Source organism: Trichosurus vulpecula, chromosome 1 (assembly GCF_011100635.1).
Source record: "Trichosurus vulpecula isolate mTriVul1 chromosome 1, mTriVul1.pri, whole genome shotgun sequence".
NCBI classification, from domain to species: domain Eukaryota; kingdom Metazoa; phylum Chordata; class Mammalia; order Diprotodontia; family Phalangeridae; genus Trichosurus; species Trichosurus vulpecula.
In genome coordinates, this window is record NC_050573.1 from 415,942,726 (window position 1) to 415,966,929 (window position 24,204).

Consider the following 24,204-nt stretch of genomic DNA (forward strand, 5'->3'; position numbering starts at 1 on the left):
TGTGAGGGGCAGAGTTGGTCTAAGAGATTTCAATAGAAAAACACCTGTGGCCCTAGACTCTCTTTAGGAATGACTTCAGAGAGGAGAAAGAGAGATTCTTGTAGACATGTAGGGGAAGCGGGCTTCTTAATATGCCCCTGATTTCCAGTCTGCCTCTCTTGAAAGAGAGGACTCATTCTCACCCAAGGAGAAATTCCCCAAAATCTCAGAGTTGCAATAACATTCTCTCTACCAATTAAGAGATTCTCATTCAAAATATTCCAGGCTTAACTGGAAACCTGGGTTTCAGTAGTTATATAGGTGTATCCATGCACACAACAAATATTCAGTGTTCATTTGTTGAATGTTGAATTAACTTGTTGAATGAATAAATGAATCAAATCCATGACTAGGGTGGGGTGATAGGGTTTTGCCATCGGGAGGAAGACATCAAGGGAGCACACTTCTCCCTGTGCTAGTCTTACAGCTCAGGGCTGTCCAACCTTACGTTTTTACTGAAACAATAGACAATATATTTTGTTTTTCCATTTTAGTGAGAGCTCTGTGGTAGCTCGGCTTCATTTACTAAAGCATTTATGTAAATTTCTATGCTTGTAGGAGGCCACATAAATCACATGCTGCCCATGGCCCTGTTCTAGTTCACCATGCCTTTGTCTTAGTAACACTGTAACTACTCCTGTTCCTTTACCTGACCTGCTCTAGCACCTTAAAGTACGTGGGAGGATGATCATCTGTATGAGGTCAAGGCAGTCATACCAAAAGAAGGGTCCTGCACTTGACTGTGGTGCAATATTGGCAATCCTCACCCTCTTCCTCACTCCCAGGTTCCACTCTCCTAAAACCTGATTTGCTCCAGGCATCACAATTCCTAGTTACTGCTCTGACTATTTGGTGTACCATTGTGTGAGCTTACTACCCGTTTTACAAAAATTGCATTGCATCTGAAAGAACCTATACAAACACTAGGAAGATTTGTAAGAGCTTTTGGTCTTCTAAAAATGAGTGAACAAAGGCCACATTCACCTTAAGTATTCCCTCTGTCATTATGTAAAACTTTAATCACATCCCACTACAACTTTGTCTTTCTGGTTTGAAACAGTTTAATTTTTTTTAAAGAAGAGATTCTAGCACTTCCATTGTGTTAGTTGCCTTACTTTGAGCTTCCAGTTTTCTTACATATATTTTTTTAATTTGTTCATGCTGCATTTTGGTGCTATAATATGTGATCAAGGAGGTGTTCTCTGTTTCCTTGGCAATCTTCTTCTTGGCTGTGTCCAGCATGTTTTTGGCCCTCTTGGCCACAGGAAGACACAGGACTAACATATTCAGAGAAAAGTTTACAGCGAGCCCTGGCTCGCTGTCTTGGGTCATAACAGATTTGTTAGAAGATTAGATCCAGTGGTGTTTACTGTGCTGTCCTAAATATTAATTCAGAAGCCTGATATTTGCAATATCCTAGGACTATTGGACGCTACCAACAAGAAGTAACATTTCCAGAGAAATTCTTTTCATTGAAACATGCCTAAACAGATCTGCAGCAGGCCTTCTGTCTTGGAAAAACAAAAGTACAAAAACCATAGCTTACAATGGTATCTACTTGAGATAACCTAGATGGAAACTAAAAATCATTTCACTAAGTTTTTTTTAATTAAAGTCTGCTTTAGTGCCTTATCTCGGGCCCGGTTACGTTCCTGTCATTGTTGTCAAGGAATATCAACAAACCAGCTTTTGCACAAGATGGAGAAAAAGCCATAAAACTGCCTTCAAAAAAGCACCTATAAAGTAAACCTGAAAAACACTTTGAGCCCGCAATAAAAGATATGACAGTATAAACATTATGGAGGCCTTATTGATCCTCAATACCTAAACATTACATTGCTTTTAATAATAAATGAGAAGGATATAAATATGCCAAATAACAGTACATTACCCTAAATAACACCAGTAAATTGTGAGACTTGGTATAAAAGTGAAATACACTAATGGAACATTGTGTATATTGTTTGCACCATGATCCATCAAGAATGTAGCATGATGTTAAACCAAGGCTAAGTTGAAAGAGAGAAATTAATTAATTTTTAGGAAAATTATTTATCTCCATTTTTACCACACATTTTTACAACATTTCCCTTCAGGCATTTTGAGTACTGAGCCTGATTCATTGTTTCAAGGCCTGAACAAAAGACGATGACTAGTCTGTGCAACCTTACCTCTGCTCAGGCAATTTTTCTTCGGTGAGGACAAGACAATGTGCTAGGCCTTCCTAGTTTCCCATTTTAGAGGCTAGCATAGTGAATTGAATATGGTAAGCTCTATAGGGAAGGGAATTGGTCCCCATTCTGAACATGTTTGTTACCAACCTACCGAAAGCCATGGATTTGATAATACATTAGCATGGCACAATGCAGTTGAATGGAAATCTAACATTCACATATGACAATTCTGCCCTAATCATAAGGTAATAATTCCACCAACTCCTTCCAACTGACTACTTAGTACAGGATTCCCATTGGTGATTTCAAACTTGGTGCTCGTTCCTAAGGTTCCTACCCCACTAGACTTTGTAGCAGTTGATAACAATGTGGTAGTAGATGAATTTAAATTCTGGGCAAAATTTCACAATTGTCTCCCCATTGCTTTTGTTAATTTAAGTTAAGCTGATCTTCAACAGAGGCAGTCTACTCCTTTTATGAGTGCAGCATTTTCCCTCCTTCATCTCCAGAAATAGACTAATTTCTCCATGTAGACGACAGCTTGATTTTTTTTGTTATTTTTGTTTCTTGGTTTTATGATCTGACCCTTTCCCTAGACTGAAAATTAATCTTTGGTCCTCTTTCCTTGGAGAAGAACCAAAGCAGGCCTTTTCCTTATCTGTGCCAAAGGCAACAGCAAGTAGAATAATTATTCAGGCTTGGAGACTGTATGCCATTCACCAGGGAATTGATTTTCTATTTCCCACTCTTCTTATTTTCTCATACTCCTTTATTTCTGTTTTTTTTTTCAGTTTTAATTCTCTATCTCTGCTGTCATTTTTTTGCTTCTGTTGTGTTCAATGTTCCTATTTCTCCAATTATGGAATTTTTTGTTGTTATTCAGTCATCTTCAGTTGTGTCCAACCCTTCGTGACCTCATTTGGGATTTTCTTGGCAAAGATCCTGGAACAGTTTTTGCCATTTCCTTCTCCAATGGATCCAGTGGATCTGTTTTGCCAGACAAATGACTTGCCCAGGGTTACACATCTAGAAAGTTTCTAAGGCTGGATTTGAACTCAGGTCTTCCTGACTCCAGGCCCAGTGTTGTATCCACTGAACCACCAGCTACTTCTTATTATGGAACTAGGGGGATTACAAAAGAACAATGACATCATCCACTCTGTCTCTTACCTGCCTTCCAGGTAAAGGCAGAACATGTAGAAAAGTGTGAAATATATGATTCTTGACCTTGAGTTTATAGGGAAATGAGGCTATACTGTGTATCTGTGTCTATAAACATGAAAACAACTACAGAACATTAGCAACTGCAACATAACATAGTAAAAATTGTAGGATTTGGTTGTAGGTTTAATTCCTAAATGTACTTATTCATCTATCCATTGATTCATTCATTTAATTAAGAAAGAATGCCAGGCTAACTATCAATAAGAACCCATCTTGGAGGGAATAGCAAATTCTAAAGGAGAAAAACAGTCTAGGAATATCTCCTGGGGGAAGTGAGATTTGAGATAAACTTCAAAGGGTGAATGTGATTTGAACAGATGAAGGAGACAGAAGGGTGTTCTAGGTGAGCAAAGTATATAGTTTGAGGTAAGGTTAAGAGATTTCCCTGGCAAGACCAGAGCTGGGGGATGGTGGAAGATACCATAGAATAGGTTAGAAGGAACCAGATGTTGAGGATCTTGAACATCTGATAGAGAAACTTAGATTTTGTCATGTAATCAGTGAAAAACTATTGAAGAGAAGTAACATGATGAACTCAGTATTGCAGAAATATTAATTGTGCAGTAGTATATAGGATGGATGGGAAGGGAGGGAGGAGGTATTAAGTGTAATTTAGAGAGGACCTATTGAATATGAAGGTATTTATTAAAACTTCAATGGGTGTGAGGGTGATGTCTTCAATGGGAAACATGTTGAGCAAAAGCAATAGATTAGCAGTATGTCTTACTGAGATCTGTGTGCTTGTAGGTAAGAATCTTAAGGACCACATAGATAAGTAGTGCTGACTTATTGTCTAGAGACCCACTTTAGCCAAAGAAATTGGACCTTAAAACTATAGTACATATTTGCTAAAAGAGACAAAGAATACAAGAGAGAGAAAATATTGGATGACTTCCCAAGAAGAGCAAGAAGAAAAAGAGACTTTAGAGGCTCTCAGTATAGATATTTCCAGGCCAAAAGTCAGATTCTTCTGTTAACGATGACCAATGGGCAGACACGAAAAAGTCATATGCCCCCTAAGTAGCAGATCATGAAAAGGTCACGAGAGGAGAGAAGTTTAGAGTTTGGATGTTTGTGGGAAGTACCTAAGAATATATGACATTCTGACTGTAACCAAAGTTAAACTGAACTTAGAGCATGTTAACCCATTCTCTCAATGGTTCACATACATATGCTTATACCAAGTGATTATATCATAAAGGATGTGTTACTCTTGCTTGTAGGGTCATGACGACAGAGGAAGGATATAATAGGAAGATTAGTTAAGGAGACCTGAGGCTAAGGGGTAGGCAACCACCCAATGGCATAATATTATATCTTTATCTATATATACATCTATATTTATATACGCACACATACATCATTTGAGATTCCTGTGTTTGGCAGCAGCAACACCAGCAATGGTGTCTTAAATTAAATGATGGCTTCAAAGGTGGGTGACTTCAGGTATGAACCACCACAGACTGTCAGTCTTGAATGATGTGTGGGTTCATTTTGCTAAATTGCTCTCCCCCCTCCCCTTTCCTTCTCATCATTTGTTTCAAGGTATTGATTACTGAATGGAGGAATGGGGAGGCACTATTCAGAAATAAAGATTTCAAAATAGAAGGTTTCAATAATACTTTAGATATTATCACTGTTGCTGTGAGAAAAACACAAGAAAATTCCTCCCAAGGGAGTATAAAATAGAGAAATTGTAAAGCAGGGCTGAGAGCCAAGTTTGCAGGTAAGCTGAGTGAGCAGTTTTGAAAGGACCAGAGAAGCTCCTCCATCCCCCAAAATCTCCTCCATCCAGATGTTATTGTGACTGAAAGGCCTACATTCATTTCCTTGGGAAATATAATGCTGTGGCCAGGTATCCCACTTTAAGAGGTGTAGTGCTTCTTAACGGCAGCTAGGTAGCTCAGTGAATAGAGTGCCAGGCTAAAGTCCAAAAGACTCATCTTCCTAAGTTCAAATCTGGCTTCAGACATTTACTAGTTATGTGGCCCAGGGTAAGTCACTTAACCCCGTTTACTTCAGTTATTTGTCTGTAAAATGAGCTGGAGAAGGAAATGGCAAACCATTCTAAACCATTCAGACACAACTGAAATGTGGTAAAAAATAACAAAAGTGCTCCTTAAAGTTGTCAAGGAACAATGCAGACACAAATATCTATGTGCATAGTGAAGTAGGGCCTGGGGAGGTAACAGCAAGAAAGAAGGCAATTGCTAATCTGATTACTTTTAAGCTGATAAAGCAGGGTCAGGAAGAGGATTAAGAAACCTGAAACCTGGAATTTTTAGAGAGAGAGAGAGAATGCTCTAAGCAGGGGAAAAGACACAAAAAGAGACTCAAGCATAAATGAAACAATCTTTGAAAATATAACCCACAGGTAGCACTGCTAGGTTATGTCTTCAGGCTACTGATATCTACTGCGTGGTCACCCATGGCATCCTGGGACATAGCTAGTCATCTTGACTTTTGTCCTGTCACAGAATTTGATGTTGCTGGAAAAGAGAATGAAGCTGATGAGTTTGCACAACTCTATCTCACTTAAATCCAATTCACAAACAAGTCAAGACATCACCCTTGTGATATCATTGGTCCTCTGAAAATGAAGGACAAACAACAATCCACTGGATCAAACAGACAAATGTCGATAGTAGTAGGAAAACCAACAGATTTTCAAAAATCTGTCCGCAAAATTGCTAAGTCTTGTATTGATGCTATTTGCTCAGATTAAGGAAAATTGAAATTGACATTTCCATTGGATGGATTATGTATCTAATAGTGGCTTGTTCTTTTAGGTTGGAATTGTACAGTATAGTGAAAATGTGACCCATGAATTTAACCTCAATAAATATACAACAACTGAAGAAGTACTCATTGCAGCTAACCAGATAGAGCAGAGACAGGGGCGCCAAACGATGACGGCTCTGGGAATAGATACAGCAAGGTACGTACATCAAAAATTATCCACCAAATTAGAAGTCTCTCCAAGGTGTATGATTTTGTTTTAGTTCATAGTTAACTGGTTGTAATGTTCTCTAAACTGATCAAATCATCTTAAAAGATCTGAAGTTATTAATTAGTATGATTATAGGATGATGGATTCAGAGGTGGAAGGAGTGTTATGAGCCAACATCTCTCTCTCTCCTTTTCATAGATGGGGAAACTGAGGGAAAGAACACTGGCCTGATGACCAGCAGATTTAATTAAAAGGCACTAATTTTTAATTATTCTGAATTTTTTTTGCAATGTTTAAAATTATTTAATGTTAAAGAAGCTTTACTGATAGATGCCTCTATGGGATCAATTAAATATAATCTTATTCTAATTTGTTCTCATGTTAAGATTTTTAAATATGTTGCTTTAAATTCAAAACATGAAGGGAATAAAGTTATTCAATTAATAAAAATTTTCTTTCATCCTCTTTATTTTTTCCCTTTTCTCCAAAGAGATTATTTCAAAGACCTAGAATATTTCATAGAATTTTAGAGCTGGAAGGAATGGACCTTAGAGATCATATGATCTAATCTCCAAATTTCAAAAATGGAGAAAATTAGGGCCAATGAAGGGTAAGTGACTAATAGCTAGTGTCAGAGGTGGGACTGGAATCAGAGGCTGGCGGTTGTCAGTCCCATGTTTTTTACAGCACACTATTCCCTTTTAAGCTACAAAACAGCTATCTTTTTCACCATCTCAGTGATTTTCCTTCATTACATGAAAAACGATCACATCCCTGTCATTTATAATATAATTTTTTTCCTGCCTCATTCAGATCTTGTCTTCGATGTTAGTGCCCTTGACCAGAACCTAAACTTGAAAGCATGTTGAAAGGAAATCTGTTGCTGATTTTGAAAGGACCACTGTCTTGCTCGTGTTTTGCTTCTGCTCCCAAGCTCAGTATGTTAGTGCTGTCAACAGAATTTTATGCAAATTAGCCCTGCTGACTGAGAACACTCTTCAAGAGACGAAAATTCAAAACAACCCATACAGTTGTTAGACCCATAAGATTTAGGCTAGTGTATGGTATGGTACCAGTTCTGTAAGCCACAGAAGAAAAGAATCCCTTACAGAAGGGGTCTGTCATTTCACATTCACCTGCCCACTAGAGCACCAATTTGCATGGCTGAAAAAGAGGACAGAGAGAACATATGTCCTTCTGTGGGTGTGCTTCTTGCATACTTTAAATAAGAGAAGAGGACTGCACATTCACCCTCAGTGAAATCGGTTTTGGGAGCCAGGCCTTTTCTGAGTGGTCACTTTGTGATTCTCCAGCCCTGAAACACACCTAAAGCAATGGGTCTGGCTGCTGATATTAGCAATAGCCTTTGCTAAATATCTCTTCGGATACCAGGGCTTAGATGCAAGCTCTGTTTCCATATATCACTGAGAGCCTACGGAGGGATTCTTTGAGTAGATATATACAGGCCTTAAGGCTCTGAAGAAACAGTTTCCTTTACTTTTTTTTTAACTCCACTGTTTTCTTCTATTTCTTTCCCTCAGGGTTAGCTCTTTGTATAACTTTGATGTACATTCTCTGTGCTTTGTATTCCCTACCTCATTTTTTTCTGTACCTCAAATGAGACAATATTTGAAAAGTGCACGTACTTAATTAATGTTTGTTCCTTTCCCTCCCAGCCACCCACCCTTTCTCCCACAGGTGCCACCGCAGGAAGAGAGCAATGAAATGGGAAGGGAATAAGCATTTATTAAGTACCTACTATGTGCTGTGCTAAGTGCTTTAGAAATATTTTATTTTCTCAATCCCTATTTTACAAATGAGGAAATTGAGGAAGACAAAGGTGGCTACACCTCAGGTCATACAGGAGTTTCTGAGGCTAAATTTGAACTCATGTCTTCTAGACTCCAGACCCAATTCTCTATCTACTGTGCTTCTTAGCTCCTGGAGCTCTAAAGGTGAAATTTCAGGCACAGTGGCAACCGGGATGGTGAGGATATTCTGTGCAAAGGAAAAGCCTTTCCCAAAACCTCCAGAAAAGCACCATGCATACATATAAGCCTATTCTGCCTGTAAGTGAGGCTAACCCTGATTTCAGTGCAGCCAAATTTATTGTAAAGAAATATGGCGGTCAAACTTTTCTGATACTATCCCTTTGCTTTTGTCAATTCACTTCTACCCCATTCTGATAGTGAGATAGAAAGCACTGATATTCTTTAGTAACCAGGCAGCTGGGTAGGATGGTATGGAGGGTAGAGGGCTGACCTAGGAGGCAAACCTAGGCTCAGATCCTGGCTCTGACACATACTAGCTGTGTGATCATGAGTAAGCTTACTTAACCTCCGGGTATCTGAGGGAACCAGGAAACTGTATCAAAGGAGGATATGATTTTAAGGAATTGAGATTATCTAACAATAACTGACATCACATAGCACTTTAGAGTTTGCAGAGCCCTTTATGTATATCATTTCATTTGCATATCACAAGCACTTTGTGAAATAGATGCTCCACCTATTATCTCATTAACTCCAATTTATTGATTGGAGATTAGTGATTTCAGCCCATATCAACATAGCTATCGTCAGAGGTGAGAGTTGAACCCACGCTTTTCCTGACTCCTAGTCCAATACTCCACTCACTATAACAAAGATAACTCACATTTATATGGTGTTTGATATGTTTACACTGTGTTAAGCTCTTTACAATTATTAGCTCACTTGATCCTCACAACCCTAGGAAGCAGGTACTGTAATTATCCTCATTTTCAGATGGGGAAACTGAGTCAAACAGAAGTTAAGTGACTTGCCTGGGGTCACAAAAGCTTGTAAGTATTTGAACTCAAATCTTCCTAATTCCAGGACTGGTTCTCTTATCTACTGTGCCACCTAGCTATCCCCCTCTCCTCCCTCAGTAGTAATACATTGGCATGCTGTAAGTGGTCTGCAAAACTCTAGAGACAGGAACCAGATTAAAGTATGATCTGGAAATGTTTGACAAAATAAATAAAAACACAATACAGCACATATAATGTTAATTTGTGGCTTACTAAATCAATATATACCCTGGCACATCTCTATTTCAATCTGACACCACATTTCTCAGGTTAAGGAAAGTTAAATAGTACAAGATGCCAATTTCTAGGCCTTTTAAAAAGCATCTTTTTCAAAAAAAATAATTTTTAAAAAGAAACATGTTCTTTCTTTAAGAATTCTTGACTTTTAGGTGTATGAAGAGTAGAAATCATAAAAATGTACCTTTGATGGAAGTGGGAATAAGTTAAATAGTCATCTTAGGTGCTTTTTTGGAGATGGGAGGGGTATAGAAAAGGAACATCATTACCCCCCAAGATATAAATGATTCATCTTTCCAGTTAAGGTCACAGATGTTCCAGGGAATCATTCAGTCTGTGAATAGTCATATCTCTCTATCCCAAAGTTTGAAAATGTATGTAAATGCAGTTGTATGTAAGATGCCCTCTTCATTCCCAAATCTTCAGAGAGAAGAACAAGAGAAAGAAGTGAAACAGCAATGAACACACCCATACAAATAGACCCCCCACCACCACATGCATACAAACACACACTGCAGGTTTTCAATAAATCTTTGTTAAATTCAACTGAAATTTCTTTCTCATCCTGTGAATATTTCTGCCTGACTTCTTTCTTGTTGTCTCTTGACCCATCCCCCTCCAATAGTCTGTGTCCTAGATCACACTAAGCATTCTTTAGACATCATCATCCCAAAGTCTATCTCATTTCATCTTGCCATCTAAAGCCATTTTTAACAATTATAAACTGAGCATTCTCAGGAAATATTAATAAACAAATTATCGAACCAAATTTGGAATACATCAAAATTCAAACTATTTGCTTTCCTTTTTTTAATGTCTGATTTATTTTCCCTCTTATCCAAAGCTGACATTCAAGAGCTGGCTGTAAGGGGAGGCTGCAGGCTGTCTGGGGCCCAACAAATACTATCCTCCCTTGTCTCTCCTCCTCATCTCTTCTCTGCGGCAGAGGTCAAATTGGTGAGACTGTTCTGTGAACATCAGAGTAGGGGGTGAAGGAAGGTGAGAAACAAAGCAGATGCTTCTGCCAAAAGGAGAGAGGAAGAAGCCTTGCTGATATGGAAAGAAAAATACATTCCCAAGGGAAAGGGGAAGGTTGTTTACAAAGCAAGGATTGGGTGTGGAAAACTAATCTCCTCTGAATCTTATGGTGAGCTTGGGACCCACCTTCCCTTTGATACCTCCAGGAGTACAAAGTCTCCTCTGGCTTTGGTATGCGAAAACAAGTAGTGATTAAGCAAAATGGCAACCTCTCTACCATCTGGGATAAATCAGAAAATGCTACAAATAGTGGTCATCATGCTGCCCAGCGTGCCTGGTAGGTGCTGCTGTTGCTCTTGGCTCCAAGGCTAGGAACTACCTACAGCAGTGTTTTGCTAAGCTTTTGCATAATCTTGGGAATGGTGTCTTATTTGTCTCTTTTTTTATATATAAATATGTTTCAGAAAAGAGGCTTTCACTAAAGCCAGGGGTGCCCGAAGTGGGGTTAAGAAAGTCATGGTGATAGTGACCGATGGAGAGTCCCACGACAATCATCGGCTGAATAAAGTCATCCAGGACTGTGAAGATGAAGACATCCAAAGATTCGCCATAGCTGTAAGTGAAATGTTAGTTCATAGAGCTGGAAGGGAACTCAGAGGTCATCTGTTCACTCCCTCATTTTATAGATGAGGAAATTGAGGCCCAGTGAATTTGCCAAGATCACATAGGTAGAAAGTAGCAGTGTTGGGATTTGAACTCAGATCTTTTGACTCCAGATCTTGCATTCTTTTCTCTATACCATAGTATGTGTCTCCCATATAGTGGCTCTCTACCCCAATTTGCAGGATAGGTCTTTCAGACAGCTGTTATATCAAGTTCAAGATCTTCTTTGAGACTGCACTGCTACACTATAGCTCACAAACCCCCACTGATGTGTTTACCTTGAATAGTCAGCCAGATGACATAATTAGCTTGAAGTAAAGGAATTTACTGAGATGGCATAGTAAGGAAAGCAGCAACAAGATATTTCATGAACTTGAGATGGATTCCATTAATGAGACAGCAGTATGTGTTAAGTATATTCATGATCATGTGATGAGGGCAAGACACAACTGGAAGAAAGAAAAGCCTGCAGAGCCCTGCTTAATAATTAGAAGCTGGCAGAAATATCCATTAATCCTTAATTGTCAATAATGAGATTCCCTCTATCAGTCTCAGCATTGCTTACAACTATACCAACAATTTTGATGTCAGGGGCAATTGGTGGAGAATATATCTGCCCTGCAATCAGTCATGGTGAGAGGAAACTCCAGCATACTGCTTCCCTCTCTTCCTCCTCTCCCCCCCATCCCTAGACCCTGGGAAACCTGAGGACCACTTCTAGAAAGGTTTCCAATGGGGAAGAGGCTCAGAATGGTGTAGGGCGCTCACCCTGTATAAATGTTTGTGCCTCTTAAATTTTGGCCAAAGCCCCAGTTGCCCCATCCTGTTTGAGATTTTGGCAGCACTGTGAGACTGGATAAGGTAATGAGCCCAATTCTTTGGAGCTGTTTAGGAATGAGCAGCTAGGTGGCACAGTGGATAGAGTTCCTGGCCTGGAGTCAGAAAGACCTGAGTTCAAATTCAGCCTCAGAGATTTACTGTTTGCCTCAGTTTCCTCATCTGTAAAATGAGCTGGAGGAGAAAATGGGGGTCTTAAAGAGTTAGATTAGACTGAACAACAAAGGCAATATAGAGGCAATAAGGAAAGCCTTCATTAGCTTCATTTTGGGAGGGTGGAGGTGCTGGGGCATTGAGCTCCACCTCGGTCTTCAGGATTTCTTGGTTACCATATATTTCCTGGGTCAGAGAGCATTGAATCAGAGCAGAGTGAAGAAGAGAGAAACCTGAGGATCTTTATCTGTCATGCAAAGAACTTTCCCTTTCCCTCAACTCTACAATCCAAATTCAGCTTCTCAAAATTGCCAAGATAGCCATCCTTTGACAAGCATGAGGTAGGCTGGAGAGAAAAAATAGAAATTGTTCAGTCAACATTTATAAAGCACCAGACATTGTGCTAAGCACTGGGGATACAAAGAAAGGGGGGGAAAAAGCAGTCCCTGCTCTCAAGATAACATGCAAATAACTATGTACAAAAAGATGTACACTGGGTAAAATGAGATCAGGCTCAAGGCACTCAGATTAGGGACTGAGAACAGCTTCTGGAGAAAGGTACTTCAAAGCAGATGGAGGTTCTTAGTTCCAAATGGAGGTCCCAGCTTCATCTAAGGGACAAAGGCTACATAATACACAATGTACTCTATGCTCCTTTCAAGAGCAACCATGTAAATACACAGCAGTATGCTTATTGTTATTAACAATAATATTTAAACACGCATTGGCTCAAAGCAAGCTGCCTGTACAAAAACAAAAGACATCTGTCTGCCTACAGACCTCATTATAGAGATTCTATCAGCAACCAACTCCTAGGAATATGCTGGCCAAATTTTCCTGATGCTATTCCACAGAGGGGGCATTCCAAGCTCTGGAGGGGAAGGGGTGACAATGGAAATTCTGCTGCTCAGAATTTAAATAAAGTTTGAAGCAAGGCCTCTGTCCCCGGACAGCTCACTGCACCTGACTGCCCTAAAGTTTGGACATTCTCCTGGCCCTTCCCTTAGGGGAGCACTATTCCTCTCACTGTCTTAGCCTACCCCAGTGCTCTGACTATGCAGCGTATGTGTTCTGAGCAAGAGGAGGAAGAGGTGGGGCTAGAGGCAGACAATTCATGGTTTCCACACACTGCCTGGAAGTATTGGATAGATGCAGAAGGAGAGAAATAAGCTTAAGGCAGTGCCTGTCATCACCCTCTGTTCCAAAAGACCCAAGGGATGATCCAACCCTGGCTACAGAGATAATGTCTCAAATCCTTCCTGAGTTATCTCATCCAGTCTTTCCCTACCCCACCTCCTCAATCCATCCCACACACTGCCTCCAGGTTAATCTTCATCAAATACCACTTTCATTATGCCTTCACTCATTCATTCAAGAAATATTTAAAGCATGACCACTATGGCAAGCCTCTGTACTAGGCACTATCATCAGGTGTGGCAGGTTATCTTCAGTAGGGGGAGCAGAGGAAGAAGTTATGAAATAAATGAGACACCTCTTCCCTCTAGAAATTTACAATCACAGAGTGATAGTAGTTTGGAGCTTGGAAAGGACCTTCCAGAAGAGGAATCATGCCATTCTCCCTCTCACATCCTCTCTTTAAAGTCTGTGACTGATATAATAGTGGTAGTGCTGCCAGCCCAAGGAGATTTCAGAGAGGCAAAGATTTCAGGGAATCATTGCCTCCCCCCTCACCCATATATATACCTTCAATATTACAGTCTAAATTCCTTAACCTGGCATTATAGACCCTCAACAATCTGGTCCAATCCACTTTTCCAACCTTATTCCCCATCATGGAACCTCTTCTATAGTCAGGCTAGACTGGACACCACCTTCAAAAGAGAGACTTTGCTCATTCTTGCCTGCATGCCTTGATTAGTTCAGCTTTCCTGTCCCTGACATTTCCTCCCTCTCTCTTCTCTCCACTTATTCCAAATGCTTTTTATTTTCGAAGGCCTGGTTCTTACCTTGCATCTTTCCTAAAGCCTCTATTCTCACAGTCAATGATCTTTCTCTCCCCTGAACTCCTAAAGTTCATTGTCACTTAATCATATACAACCTCGTTTAATTCTTCCTGGGTATGCTTTGTTTATGATGTCATGTTATAAGATCTTTGAGGGCAGGGACCATAACATAAACTTCCTGGTCATCCTCTCATTTTCCAGATGCCCTCAATAAAAATCTCTGAACAAATGAATTTTAGAGGAGCTTGGCCTTCTTAATCATTTCCTTTTCTCCATTCATATCTCTTTATTTTTTTGGATTCTATGAATAGTAAATTCAAATTAATGCGTAGGCTTTAAAAAAAAGACTGTACCCTTTACGGAAGAAAAAAAATCCTTTTGTGCGGTTATGGAAATAAAAATGTCAGAACTGAGGTTATATTAACAAGCTCACTAGTAAAATGAGAGAAATAGAGAGGATATAATTCTCATTGGGAAAAAATGCAGAGTAAAATACTTAGGTAATGAAAATGGACTATTTGAATATTGTGTGGACAAGGAAGAAATAATAATAATAGCTAACATTTACACAGAGCCTATTAGGTGTCCGGCACTGTGCTAAGGGTTGTACAATCATTACCTCATTTGATCCTTACAATGTCCTTGGGAGGTAGATGTTATTATTATCTTCAATTTACAGATGAGGTAACTGAGGCAAACAGAGGTTAAAGGACTTGCCCAGGGTCACACAGCTAGTAAGTATCTTAGGCCACATTTGAACTTGGGTCTTTCCGACTCCAGGCCTAGCACTGTACCCACTATATTACTCACTATAGCCATGGCATCATGGTGGCCCACATGCTTTTGGGGATAAGTCTGTAGCAATGAAAGAAAAATGGTAGGAAGAGATGTATCAGGCAGAGTCTTCATCAAAGTGCTTGTGTGCCCCTTATTTAATCCATTTTGTCAGGAAAAATTGACTAAGAAGGAAACATTACAAAATAACACATAAATTATGTATTCTGTTTCAGTCAATAGAAATGCGACAGGCTCAAATGCTTGGCATTCTGCTAATGTTCACCTGAGCTAGACATTGCAAAGCTGCATTTCCCTTGGGCCAGGCATGTCAAATGTAAAATGTTTAATCCATTTACACTTAATATACTGTCTGCCGTCTGAAAGCAACCAAAAAAGATTTGAAAACATGCTGTAATTGCTTTACTTCAATTTGAAGATTGTAGGTTTAAGCTAAAAATTAGGTGGATTTTAAAGGTAGCACTGACCGGTGATGGATTCACTAGATGTATTCTTTATACTAAAATCAAAGATCATGCACGATCTAAAAGAAAAATCTCCAAGTTTTTTTCCTCAAGTGTGCTTTCAACTCTATCAATTTGTGAATAGACTCAAAATTCAAATAGTAAGGCAATAGAGGATCTGGGGGAAAAAAGTTAAATGTGGAGACCACTTTAAGTGGTCAAAATGTTTTCTATGTAGTGCCCCTCTTAGGAAATGCTCAGTGTGATACTTCTATAAATTGTCTTTATTTTTCTTAAAGGTCAAAGGGCCATACATGAATTAGGAAAAGCAAGTGATGGCATCTGAAGGACTGGGGAACATAACTCACAGGGATGCAGGCAGGGCTGTGCTGGTAAATATTTAACAGTTGGCTCTCCAGGAAAAAAAAAAAGGTAGCACGACATAAATTCTAAGTTTAACTCCATATGCAAGAAAGTCTTATCTTGCCCTGCATGATAGCTCATGCATGCAAATCCTCCTTTTAAGGAAGGTGAGGCTGGTGGATTGCTTAAATTCTGGAGTTCTGAACTACATCAGCCTAAAGGGGACCAGGTCTCCATACTAAGTCTGGCACTAAATTGGCGAGCTCCTGGAAGGGGGCAGGGGAGACTCACAAGGCTGCCTAAGGAGGGGGAACCAGCCTAGGTCAGAAATGGAGCAGATTAAAGCTCCTAAGCCAATCAATATTGGGGTTGAACCTGTGAGAGGCTGCTGGGAGGGAGGGAGGGAGGAAGGAAGGAAGGAAAGAAGGAAAGAAGTGTCTTATCTAGAAATAAAACTTCCAGACACTTCTTGCCTCTGTCTTTATCTTCTTTTTTCTCATCACTCAATTCAACTGAATTTACCAAGAATATTCTAAGTGCCTATTCCATGCAAGAAACTGTGCTAGGCATTGAGGATGCCAAAAGGTAATGAAAAGCAGGCCTTACCCTTGACGATCTTTTATCCTAAAAGGCAGTGGCAACATTTTCAAGAATAAATAAGTGAAAGATAATTTGAGGAAGCTAAGAGCACTAAAACCTAAGAGGACTGGAAAAAGCTTCCCCTAGGTTGCAGTGCTTTACTTGAAGTTCAAAGCAAGTTAGGGATTCTTAGAAGCAGAGGAGAGAAACAAATGTACTTCAGGGAGACACAACAGGCTTGCAAAGGTACAGGGACATGGAATGCCGAATTCAAAAATCAGCCAATGGGCCAGTTTGAATAGAACATAGAGTGTGTGAAGGGAAGTGATGGGAAAGAAACCTTGAAGGATATGCAATAGTCAGACTGGGAAGGCCTTCAGGGGCCCAGCCAAGGAAGAATAACACTGTCAGCTTTATGCTTTAGGAAGACTCTTTTGGCAAGGTTGGGGCAAATGGATTAGACAGAAGAGTCTGAAAACAGGGTGCCAACTTGGAGACTACTACAATAGTCCAGTGGAGAGACAATGAGGGCTTGAATTAGGATGCTGTCCATGTGTGCAGGGGAGCAGGGTGTGGATGTGGAAGAAGTTATGGAGGTTCCTTCTATATGCATCTTGGTTCTTCGCTGTCCCTACCCTTTATTTTTCTTATTTCACAGTTGAAGAAACTGAGGATCTGAATAGCAAAACAATTTGCTCAAGGTCTCGGAGCCAAGAACCAGGAATGGGTTGTTCTGGAGCCAGCTCAAACCATCTCATGAGAGACGATTGTTAAATTTTCTGTGTCAGCATTTATACCTCACAAATTGGCAAATGCTAGAAATCAGGGTGTGATTTGCTTTTTCTTTATTGTCTAGCCTTAAGAAAATGATGAAGAAAATATTAATAATGCAGATTGAATTTAAAAATATGTCCTTCATATAATTTTCCCCCAGAAAAGCAGTTGTTAAACATTTACCAGCACACCTCTGCTAGCCTCTTGTTTCTTAATCTATCTCTTTCTACTATGTATTGCATTATATATCTTACTACTACAGATTCCTAGAGTCCTGCTGCTTTCCCCCTTCTGATAATTCCCTTTCCCGTTCCTTCTCCAACCCTTTCACTTACCAGAACTGGGAAGCGGATGGCCGCAGTCACTGTTAACATATAAGTAAAAAGCCTTGAAGGTCTGACCCTTTTCACTTCTCGGGGAAGGAAGCAGGCAACTATATTTTTTCTGACTAGTGTAATTTGTACAATCACCCACTGCCTCCATATCTTCCACAAGTGAAAAACTAGACATCTTAACATTAAATAAATTCGATGACCTGAAAGACATCCAAATGATCTCCCCATTACTATGTTGTCTGGTCCATTTGTCTTTTGTAGAACATTTCTTCCAAACAGCTCAGAGTACTTTGCAGACATTATCTCATTATTCCTAGCAACATAAATGGCATTTTACAAATGAAGAAATGAGTGAGCAGAGTAAGTACTGGAATCATTCACCTGAGGTCAGAGATGATGTCAGTGAAGGCATCCCCTAAGTTTCAGCCTGACTCTGGCTCTGCTCTCCCTTAGGCTATCATAGGCTTGTCCCTGCAGGCTTGGGTAAGAAGGGTAAGAAGCTATTCAATGATGAGAAATAACTACCTGATGAGTATTCTGAACTAAGGAAAGGTTTGAGTCCCACTGCCCTAGACTATATCACCTGCCTAGAAGGCCCATGGCTTCTTTTTTCTCTTTAAAAAAAAAGACTGATTATAAAGAACATTGAATAGCAATACAATCAGCTAAACTTGTTTTGTAATTATTTCCATTTGAACAAATGAATAATTCAACCCATAAAAGGTCACCACACTTTTAATCACTTCAAGTCTCCATCAAGATTCTTTGAATGAATAAATGAGTGAGTGAATGAATAAATGAAAGAAGCATGTCATAGCTGTGTTAAGTACCAGGGATACAAATACAAAGGCAAAGGCAGTATCTGCACTCAAGGAACTTTAATTCTAATGGAAGAAAGAAAACAGGAAGAGAAGTGGTGGCCAGTAAGAGGCTCTTTGGGTTCAAAACTTGCTACTAGCTTTCTGAGTGACTTTAGGGGAGGCGTTTAACCTCTCTGGGCCTTAGTGTACTCGTCTGTACGATGAAGAGATTGGATCAAGTGATTTCCAAGGAAACTTCCAGCTCTAAATCCTACAAACTTATTTTTCAGAAAATGCTCATGTACTTGTGAATGATACAGGTTACATCTCATAAATAGCATCTGTTTTGTTCCTCTTGGTATAGCATTTGCCCATCTCCAAGATCTGTATAGTAACAGGAGCAACCAATAGTTAAGCTCCCAGATCAGCTGTGCCAATTACCACTCAATCCTAAAGCTGCCTAAATAACAAATAGGTCCAACATCCCCTTACCTTTCCTCAGTAAGCAGTGTTTTCAGGAAGACTGGCCACTTCCAGATCAAGCAGTTCAATTGATGCTAATTGGTTTCTCAACAGATGCTGGTGTCACCAGCTGGAAAGGCACCCAGAGACTCCCTACTTTCAAACCACCAGATTCAAAAGATACAGCTGTTCAGAAACAGCAGGGAGCAGCCATGGTTAGGAGCAGAAATACAGTACAGTGAACAAGGTTGTCCTTTGTCTGCTCTAGACCAACTGCTATGTTTCTGCAGCAGCTCTTATGAAGTAATATACACACTCTGGAAAGTCCCCTTCCAAGAACATAGGAGTGCATAAAAATCACATTATGTTAAGTTACTCTGTTCTCCTGTTTACTGACAATCTGTCTGAGACCTTTATTTAACACTGAAAAAAAATAAATTCTTGACTTTCTTTGTTGTGCCTTAGATTCTTGGCCACTATAACCGAGGGAATTTGAGCACTGAGAAATTTGTGGAAGAAATAAAATCAATTGCAAGTGAGCCTACTGAAAAGCATTTCTTCAATGTCTCTGATGAATTTGCACTGGTCACTATCGCTGAAGGCCTGGGAGAAAGAATATTTGCCTTGGAAGGTATGAAAATTTTTAAAAATGAGAATGCTAAATCCATAACTCAAATCCTCAAGAATGCATTTTCTGTAGTTCAAAGCCTTCCTTATTCTGAATGTCTTTTTTTACCCACCATGACACTAGACGTCTCTCATTCAGACAGATATTTCACAATGCGTCAGAGTTGCTGGAAGATATTTTCTTAAGGGCACAGCACAGGTAGTGTAGGTGTTAAGGAGGACAGTGATGGAAGGTGAAGTGTTTTTCACTTCTTTTTGGTGTTTTGGAGAGATAGGCAGTAGATAGAGATACAAGCAGAGGAAAGACTAAGTCTCAAGACTTAGAATTTGGCTTGGACTTTTTTCAGTGTAGTCTTTTAAAGGTCTCCTGAAAATGGAACTTTTTCTATCAGTACATTAAACATCGTCTCACTCACTGCTTAGCAGTAGAAGTTGCTGGTCTCTGCTTACTATTTGTACTTGATGCTTTCCATTCTATGATTTTAAATGGGCCTGGGTTATAAATGATGATGAACGTGGGTGTTTTGCTCCAATGTACTTCTTAGGTTAACAAGCTACTTTGGAACTAAAAAGTTATAAACCTTTCCTTGTCAAAATGTCCTAGAACAGGGATGGGGAACCTGCAGCCTCGAGGCCACATGTGGCCTTCTAGGTCCTCAACTGTGGCCCTTTGACAGAATCCAATTTGGATTCAGGGCCATACTTGAGGACCTAGAGGGCCACATGTGGCCTTGAGGCCACAAGTTCCCCACCCCTTTTAGAATAAGTGAAGATACTTGGTACAGAATCTAGAGCCCTTTTAAAAGAATATTCACCTCTTCTTGTATTACTACTGTAGAAGAGGTGGCATAGAGAAAGCTATGGGCCTCTTGCTCCAGTAAAGGCCCTACTGCTCCTTGCTACTAGACAAAAATGAAGACAGCCTGAAGGGTCTTTGCCTCCTATGTACGTTGCCTAACCTAGACCCGTAGACTGCTTTAGCCAGAAGGAGAGGGAGGTATGCTGGTAAATGTTTAACAACCAGCTGAATTATTGGCATTTTCTTAATAAACAAAACTATAAATCAAGTCCAAATATGTAATATTTGCCAATTTCTGAGGCATAAATTCTCACAATGAAAATTTAACAATCGGTTCTTGGAAGCCAGCCACTTCAGTCAGCTCTAGCACACTACTGGCTTAAAAGGACCTTAGGCTATCATAGGATCAGAGCTGTAGAGTTAAAAGGAACCTCAGAGACCTTGTAATAGAAACTTTCCTCAATTTTTGGATGAGGAAACTGAAACTCAAAGAAATATACAATTTTGTTGTTATTTAGTCATTTTTCAGTCATGTCTGACTTTTCATGACCCCATTTGGGGTTTTCTTGGCAAAGATACTGGAGCGGTTTGCCATTTCCTTCTCCTGCTCATTTTAAAGATGAGGAAACTGAGGCAAACAGGGTGAAGTGACTCGCCCAGGGTCACACAGCTAGTAAGTGTCTGAGCCTGGATTTATACTCACAAAGATGAGTCTTCCAGACTCCAGGCTGAGCTCTCTATCCATTATGCTGCCCAGCTGCCTCTATGCTGTGATTTACCCAGTCTATAAATTGCAACTATTAATTGAATCAATTTCCCTAATCTTGCCATATCAACTTTATCATATCAACTTTATTACTGAGGAAGAGAGAAGAAAAGAAAGAAAACTTCATTTCCAAAACAGACTATGGTACGGTGGAAAGGAAATTAACTCTAGAATCGGAGGACCTGGGTTCAAGTCCTACCTCAGATGCTTACTGCCTATGTGACCTCAGGCAAATGACTTTAGCCATGCTGGGCTTCTAATTCCTCATCTATAAAAGGAGGAAGCTGGATTAGATGGCCTTAGAACTCCCTTCCAGCTCTCTGCCTATGATCCTTTCATCATAGGATCACAGGAATATAATCTAATTATAAGGAAAGAGGTGAGAAAGTGGAGAAAGAAATGTAATTAAGGCACTTGAGTCAGGTAAGACCTGGGTTTGAATCCCTTCTCTGACCACTGATAACTCTGTGACTCTGGCCAAGTCATTTAAGATCTCTGAACCTGAGGATCCTCATGTATAAAACAGGAATAACCAAATACATCCTACCCACCTTACAGAATCATTGTGAGAATTGAATGAGATAACGTATGGAAAAGTACTTTGTAAGCCTTTTAAAGCAATATATAAATGTTATTATTGAAAAGAAGCCAAACACTTTCCCAGAACACATAGGTTCTAAGAAAGTCTGGGGAACAAACAAAATGGGAGGGGACCAGGAAAAAGGGAGAACTTGCTTGAAGAGGTTGGTGACTTCCACAGGCCTGACCCAGTGCATTTTGTGCATCACTTTCACTCTGCTTGTAGAAGCAGGACAACTCCAGTGATTTATCAATTGGAAGTTCGACCCTCTCCTGAAGGACCCTACCACTGAAAGAGATACTTCTAACCTTTATTTTCCTTAGTTGGTAGTATTATTTATGGTTGGCCTAAAGGGCACCGCTAAAAGGCATTCGGGGGGAAAATAGTATAATGTTTTCATAAAGCCCTCATACACGTTAAAATTCTAATAACCCAGGCTGTAGGCCTGAGAGAAACAACTTGGAAGTGGCATTTAAAAGCAAATTTATTATAGTTTACAGGACACCATTATCCACTAGATATTTTTATTTAAGTTCCTGTGGCAAAAGGAAAATAGGTACTATAGGGGAGAAGGTAAACTGTGCCCTATGGAAAGCAGAACTGAAGTCTCTATCAGCTGTGAGAAGAAAATTCAATTTGCTTTTAAATGCCGTGTGACTATATGCTATGTACGTCTATCATGCTTACCACTGAAGTTAAAGCTTCCAAGTTTAAAAGCTGTGCAAAAACCTTAGGAAGACGCTACACTTTAAAATAAATTGTCTTCACACGAGCCTCATTGACCAAAATTTTCCAAAAATCTTTGTTGGTTTTTTTAAATTAAATTTTATTTTTTTAGTTAATAGAAATCAATTTTATCTTCCCCTCGCCCTAACTCCACTTAAAAAAAAAAAAAGAAAAAGGAAAACAAATTCCTTACCAAAAAATGTGCTTAGTCAAGTAAAACAAGTTCCTTCATTGGCTGTGTAAAAAAAAAAAAAATGTGTCACAAATAAATGCCCCCTGAACCTATTAGGAATCTGTCAGGAGATGGGTAGCATGCTTCATCAGAGATGCTCTCAAATTCTGGGTGGTCAAGCGTTTTTGTCAATTGTACTAGCTAAAGTGTTTCTGAATTTTACAGAATCAGATTAGAAAGGCCTATATTTCCCTGCCATTTGGAAATTCTCCATTTCCCATAAATCTTTACCCTTTGTGAGGGCAACTGCCAGCTAATGTGAAGGCTGCATTGTTCTTCCCTTTTGGCACTAGTTCAGCCTGGTGAATAGCCAGTGCCAGTGACTTGCTTTGGGATATCAGGAAGTCATTTAACATTTCCATTTCCCTTATGAACAGCAAAGATAAGAGCGCAATCCCTCTCTAGAGGTATGGGCTGTAGTAATGGTTGCTGTGGACTTGTCCGAGAAGAAGCTAGAGGAGAGGTCTTGAGTAGGGTAAGCCAGGGCTATTCTTTTCCTCTGCTCTCTACTCAGCAGTCACTTGAAGACAGAACCCAGAAGCAGGGGGAGGCTTGGAAAGAGTCAGGGTTCCCCAGATTAGAGGAGGTGGTTTTTATTGGCACTTTGGCACAGTTTCTACCTGCCTGTTAAGGAGACTGTAAAGATAAATTTGATAATAAGTGTAAAGTGCCTTGAGCTCTCAGAGTAAAATGTTTTAAAATAAAGCTTATTTTAGTTGCCTAAATGAAAGGGCTATTCCAACGCGTGATTGAAATGTAATATGTGACTCTTGACTGTTTCCCCTATAAAATTTAGCCCTATAAAAGCCATTTGCAAAACTATTCACCGGCAATTTATTCCAGGTAAGTAGTAAAGAAGCTTGGAGCTTGATTTCATTCATTTGACTACCCAATATTCCCCTGCTGGGAGAGCAGGTCAATTTTTTTTAATATAAATTTTGGATTACTTGAGGGTTTTTTTTCTCATCTGCAAAGTAACATTAATAAATGACCCATTGATTAGAGGAAAATAAATGGATATTTTCCAACTTCCTCAGTATTATGTGACTGCTAAGTTTGGAATACTGAATGTTTTCAAGTGTATTTCTATGGATAGATATATAGATATATATGCACTCACTACATATGTGCATAAATATGCAAGTATATATGAGCATATAAAGGGTGGCCCAGAACTCTTAGTGGAATTTAAAGCTTTAATATCATAAAACTGCACTAAGATTTTTGGAACACCCTGTACCATGTAGCAAAGTAGATAGAGATCTGGCTTCTGAGTTAGGAAGACCTGGGTTTAAGTCCTACTTTTGCCTCATACAGGGTATGTGGTCAAGCCATTTAACCTCTCAAGGTCCCAGACAACTTTCTGAGACCAAATTCTAGACAACATGCCAGTCAGTGTTGGAAGGGAATGTTTCTCTCCAGGAGATACCTAATACCAATGTTTTGGTCAATATGACAGGATTCACTTATGATGACTTGGGTGACACTGGAGAAGAGGCCGCTTGTGTAGCCAAATGACAATACTAGTGTTTGCTCTAGTAATGTGTGCCCTGTGTGTGATTTGGTGCACATATTAATGACTATATTTCTGAGTCATGCTACAACTTCATAATATTGGGTTTTTTATATATTTGCTAGTTTATGCTAAGATTATACATATAGTATAATTACATTTATCTTTCACTTATTCATTGTGGTGGGGCAGTTAGGTGGTGAAGTGAATAAAATGCCAGGCCTGGAGTCTGGAACACTCCTCTTCCTGAGTTCAAATCTGACCTCAGACATTTACTAGCTAAGTGACTCTGGCCAAATCACTTAACCCTGTTTGCCTCAGTTTCCTAATGTGTAAAATGAGATGGAGAAGGAAATGGCAA

The 24,204-nt window shown here is 39.6% G+C and overlaps 1 protein-coding gene across 1 annotated transcript in view; it reads left to right on the forward strand.

The window, feature by feature from the left end:
• Positions 1-24,204, forward strand: part of ITGA1 (integrin subunit alpha 1) — a 199,403-nt gene that overhangs the window by 102,074 nt on the left and 73,125 nt on the right. The window contains exons 7-9 of the mRNA XM_036760530.1: positions 6,227-6,375; positions 10,897-11,047; positions 19,066-19,231. Coding sequence (XP_036616425.1) covers positions 6,227-6,375; positions 10,897-11,047; positions 19,066-19,231 — 466 coding nt within the window. The remainder of the gene's footprint in view (positions 1-6,226; positions 6,376-10,896; positions 11,048-19,065; positions 19,232-24,204) is intronic.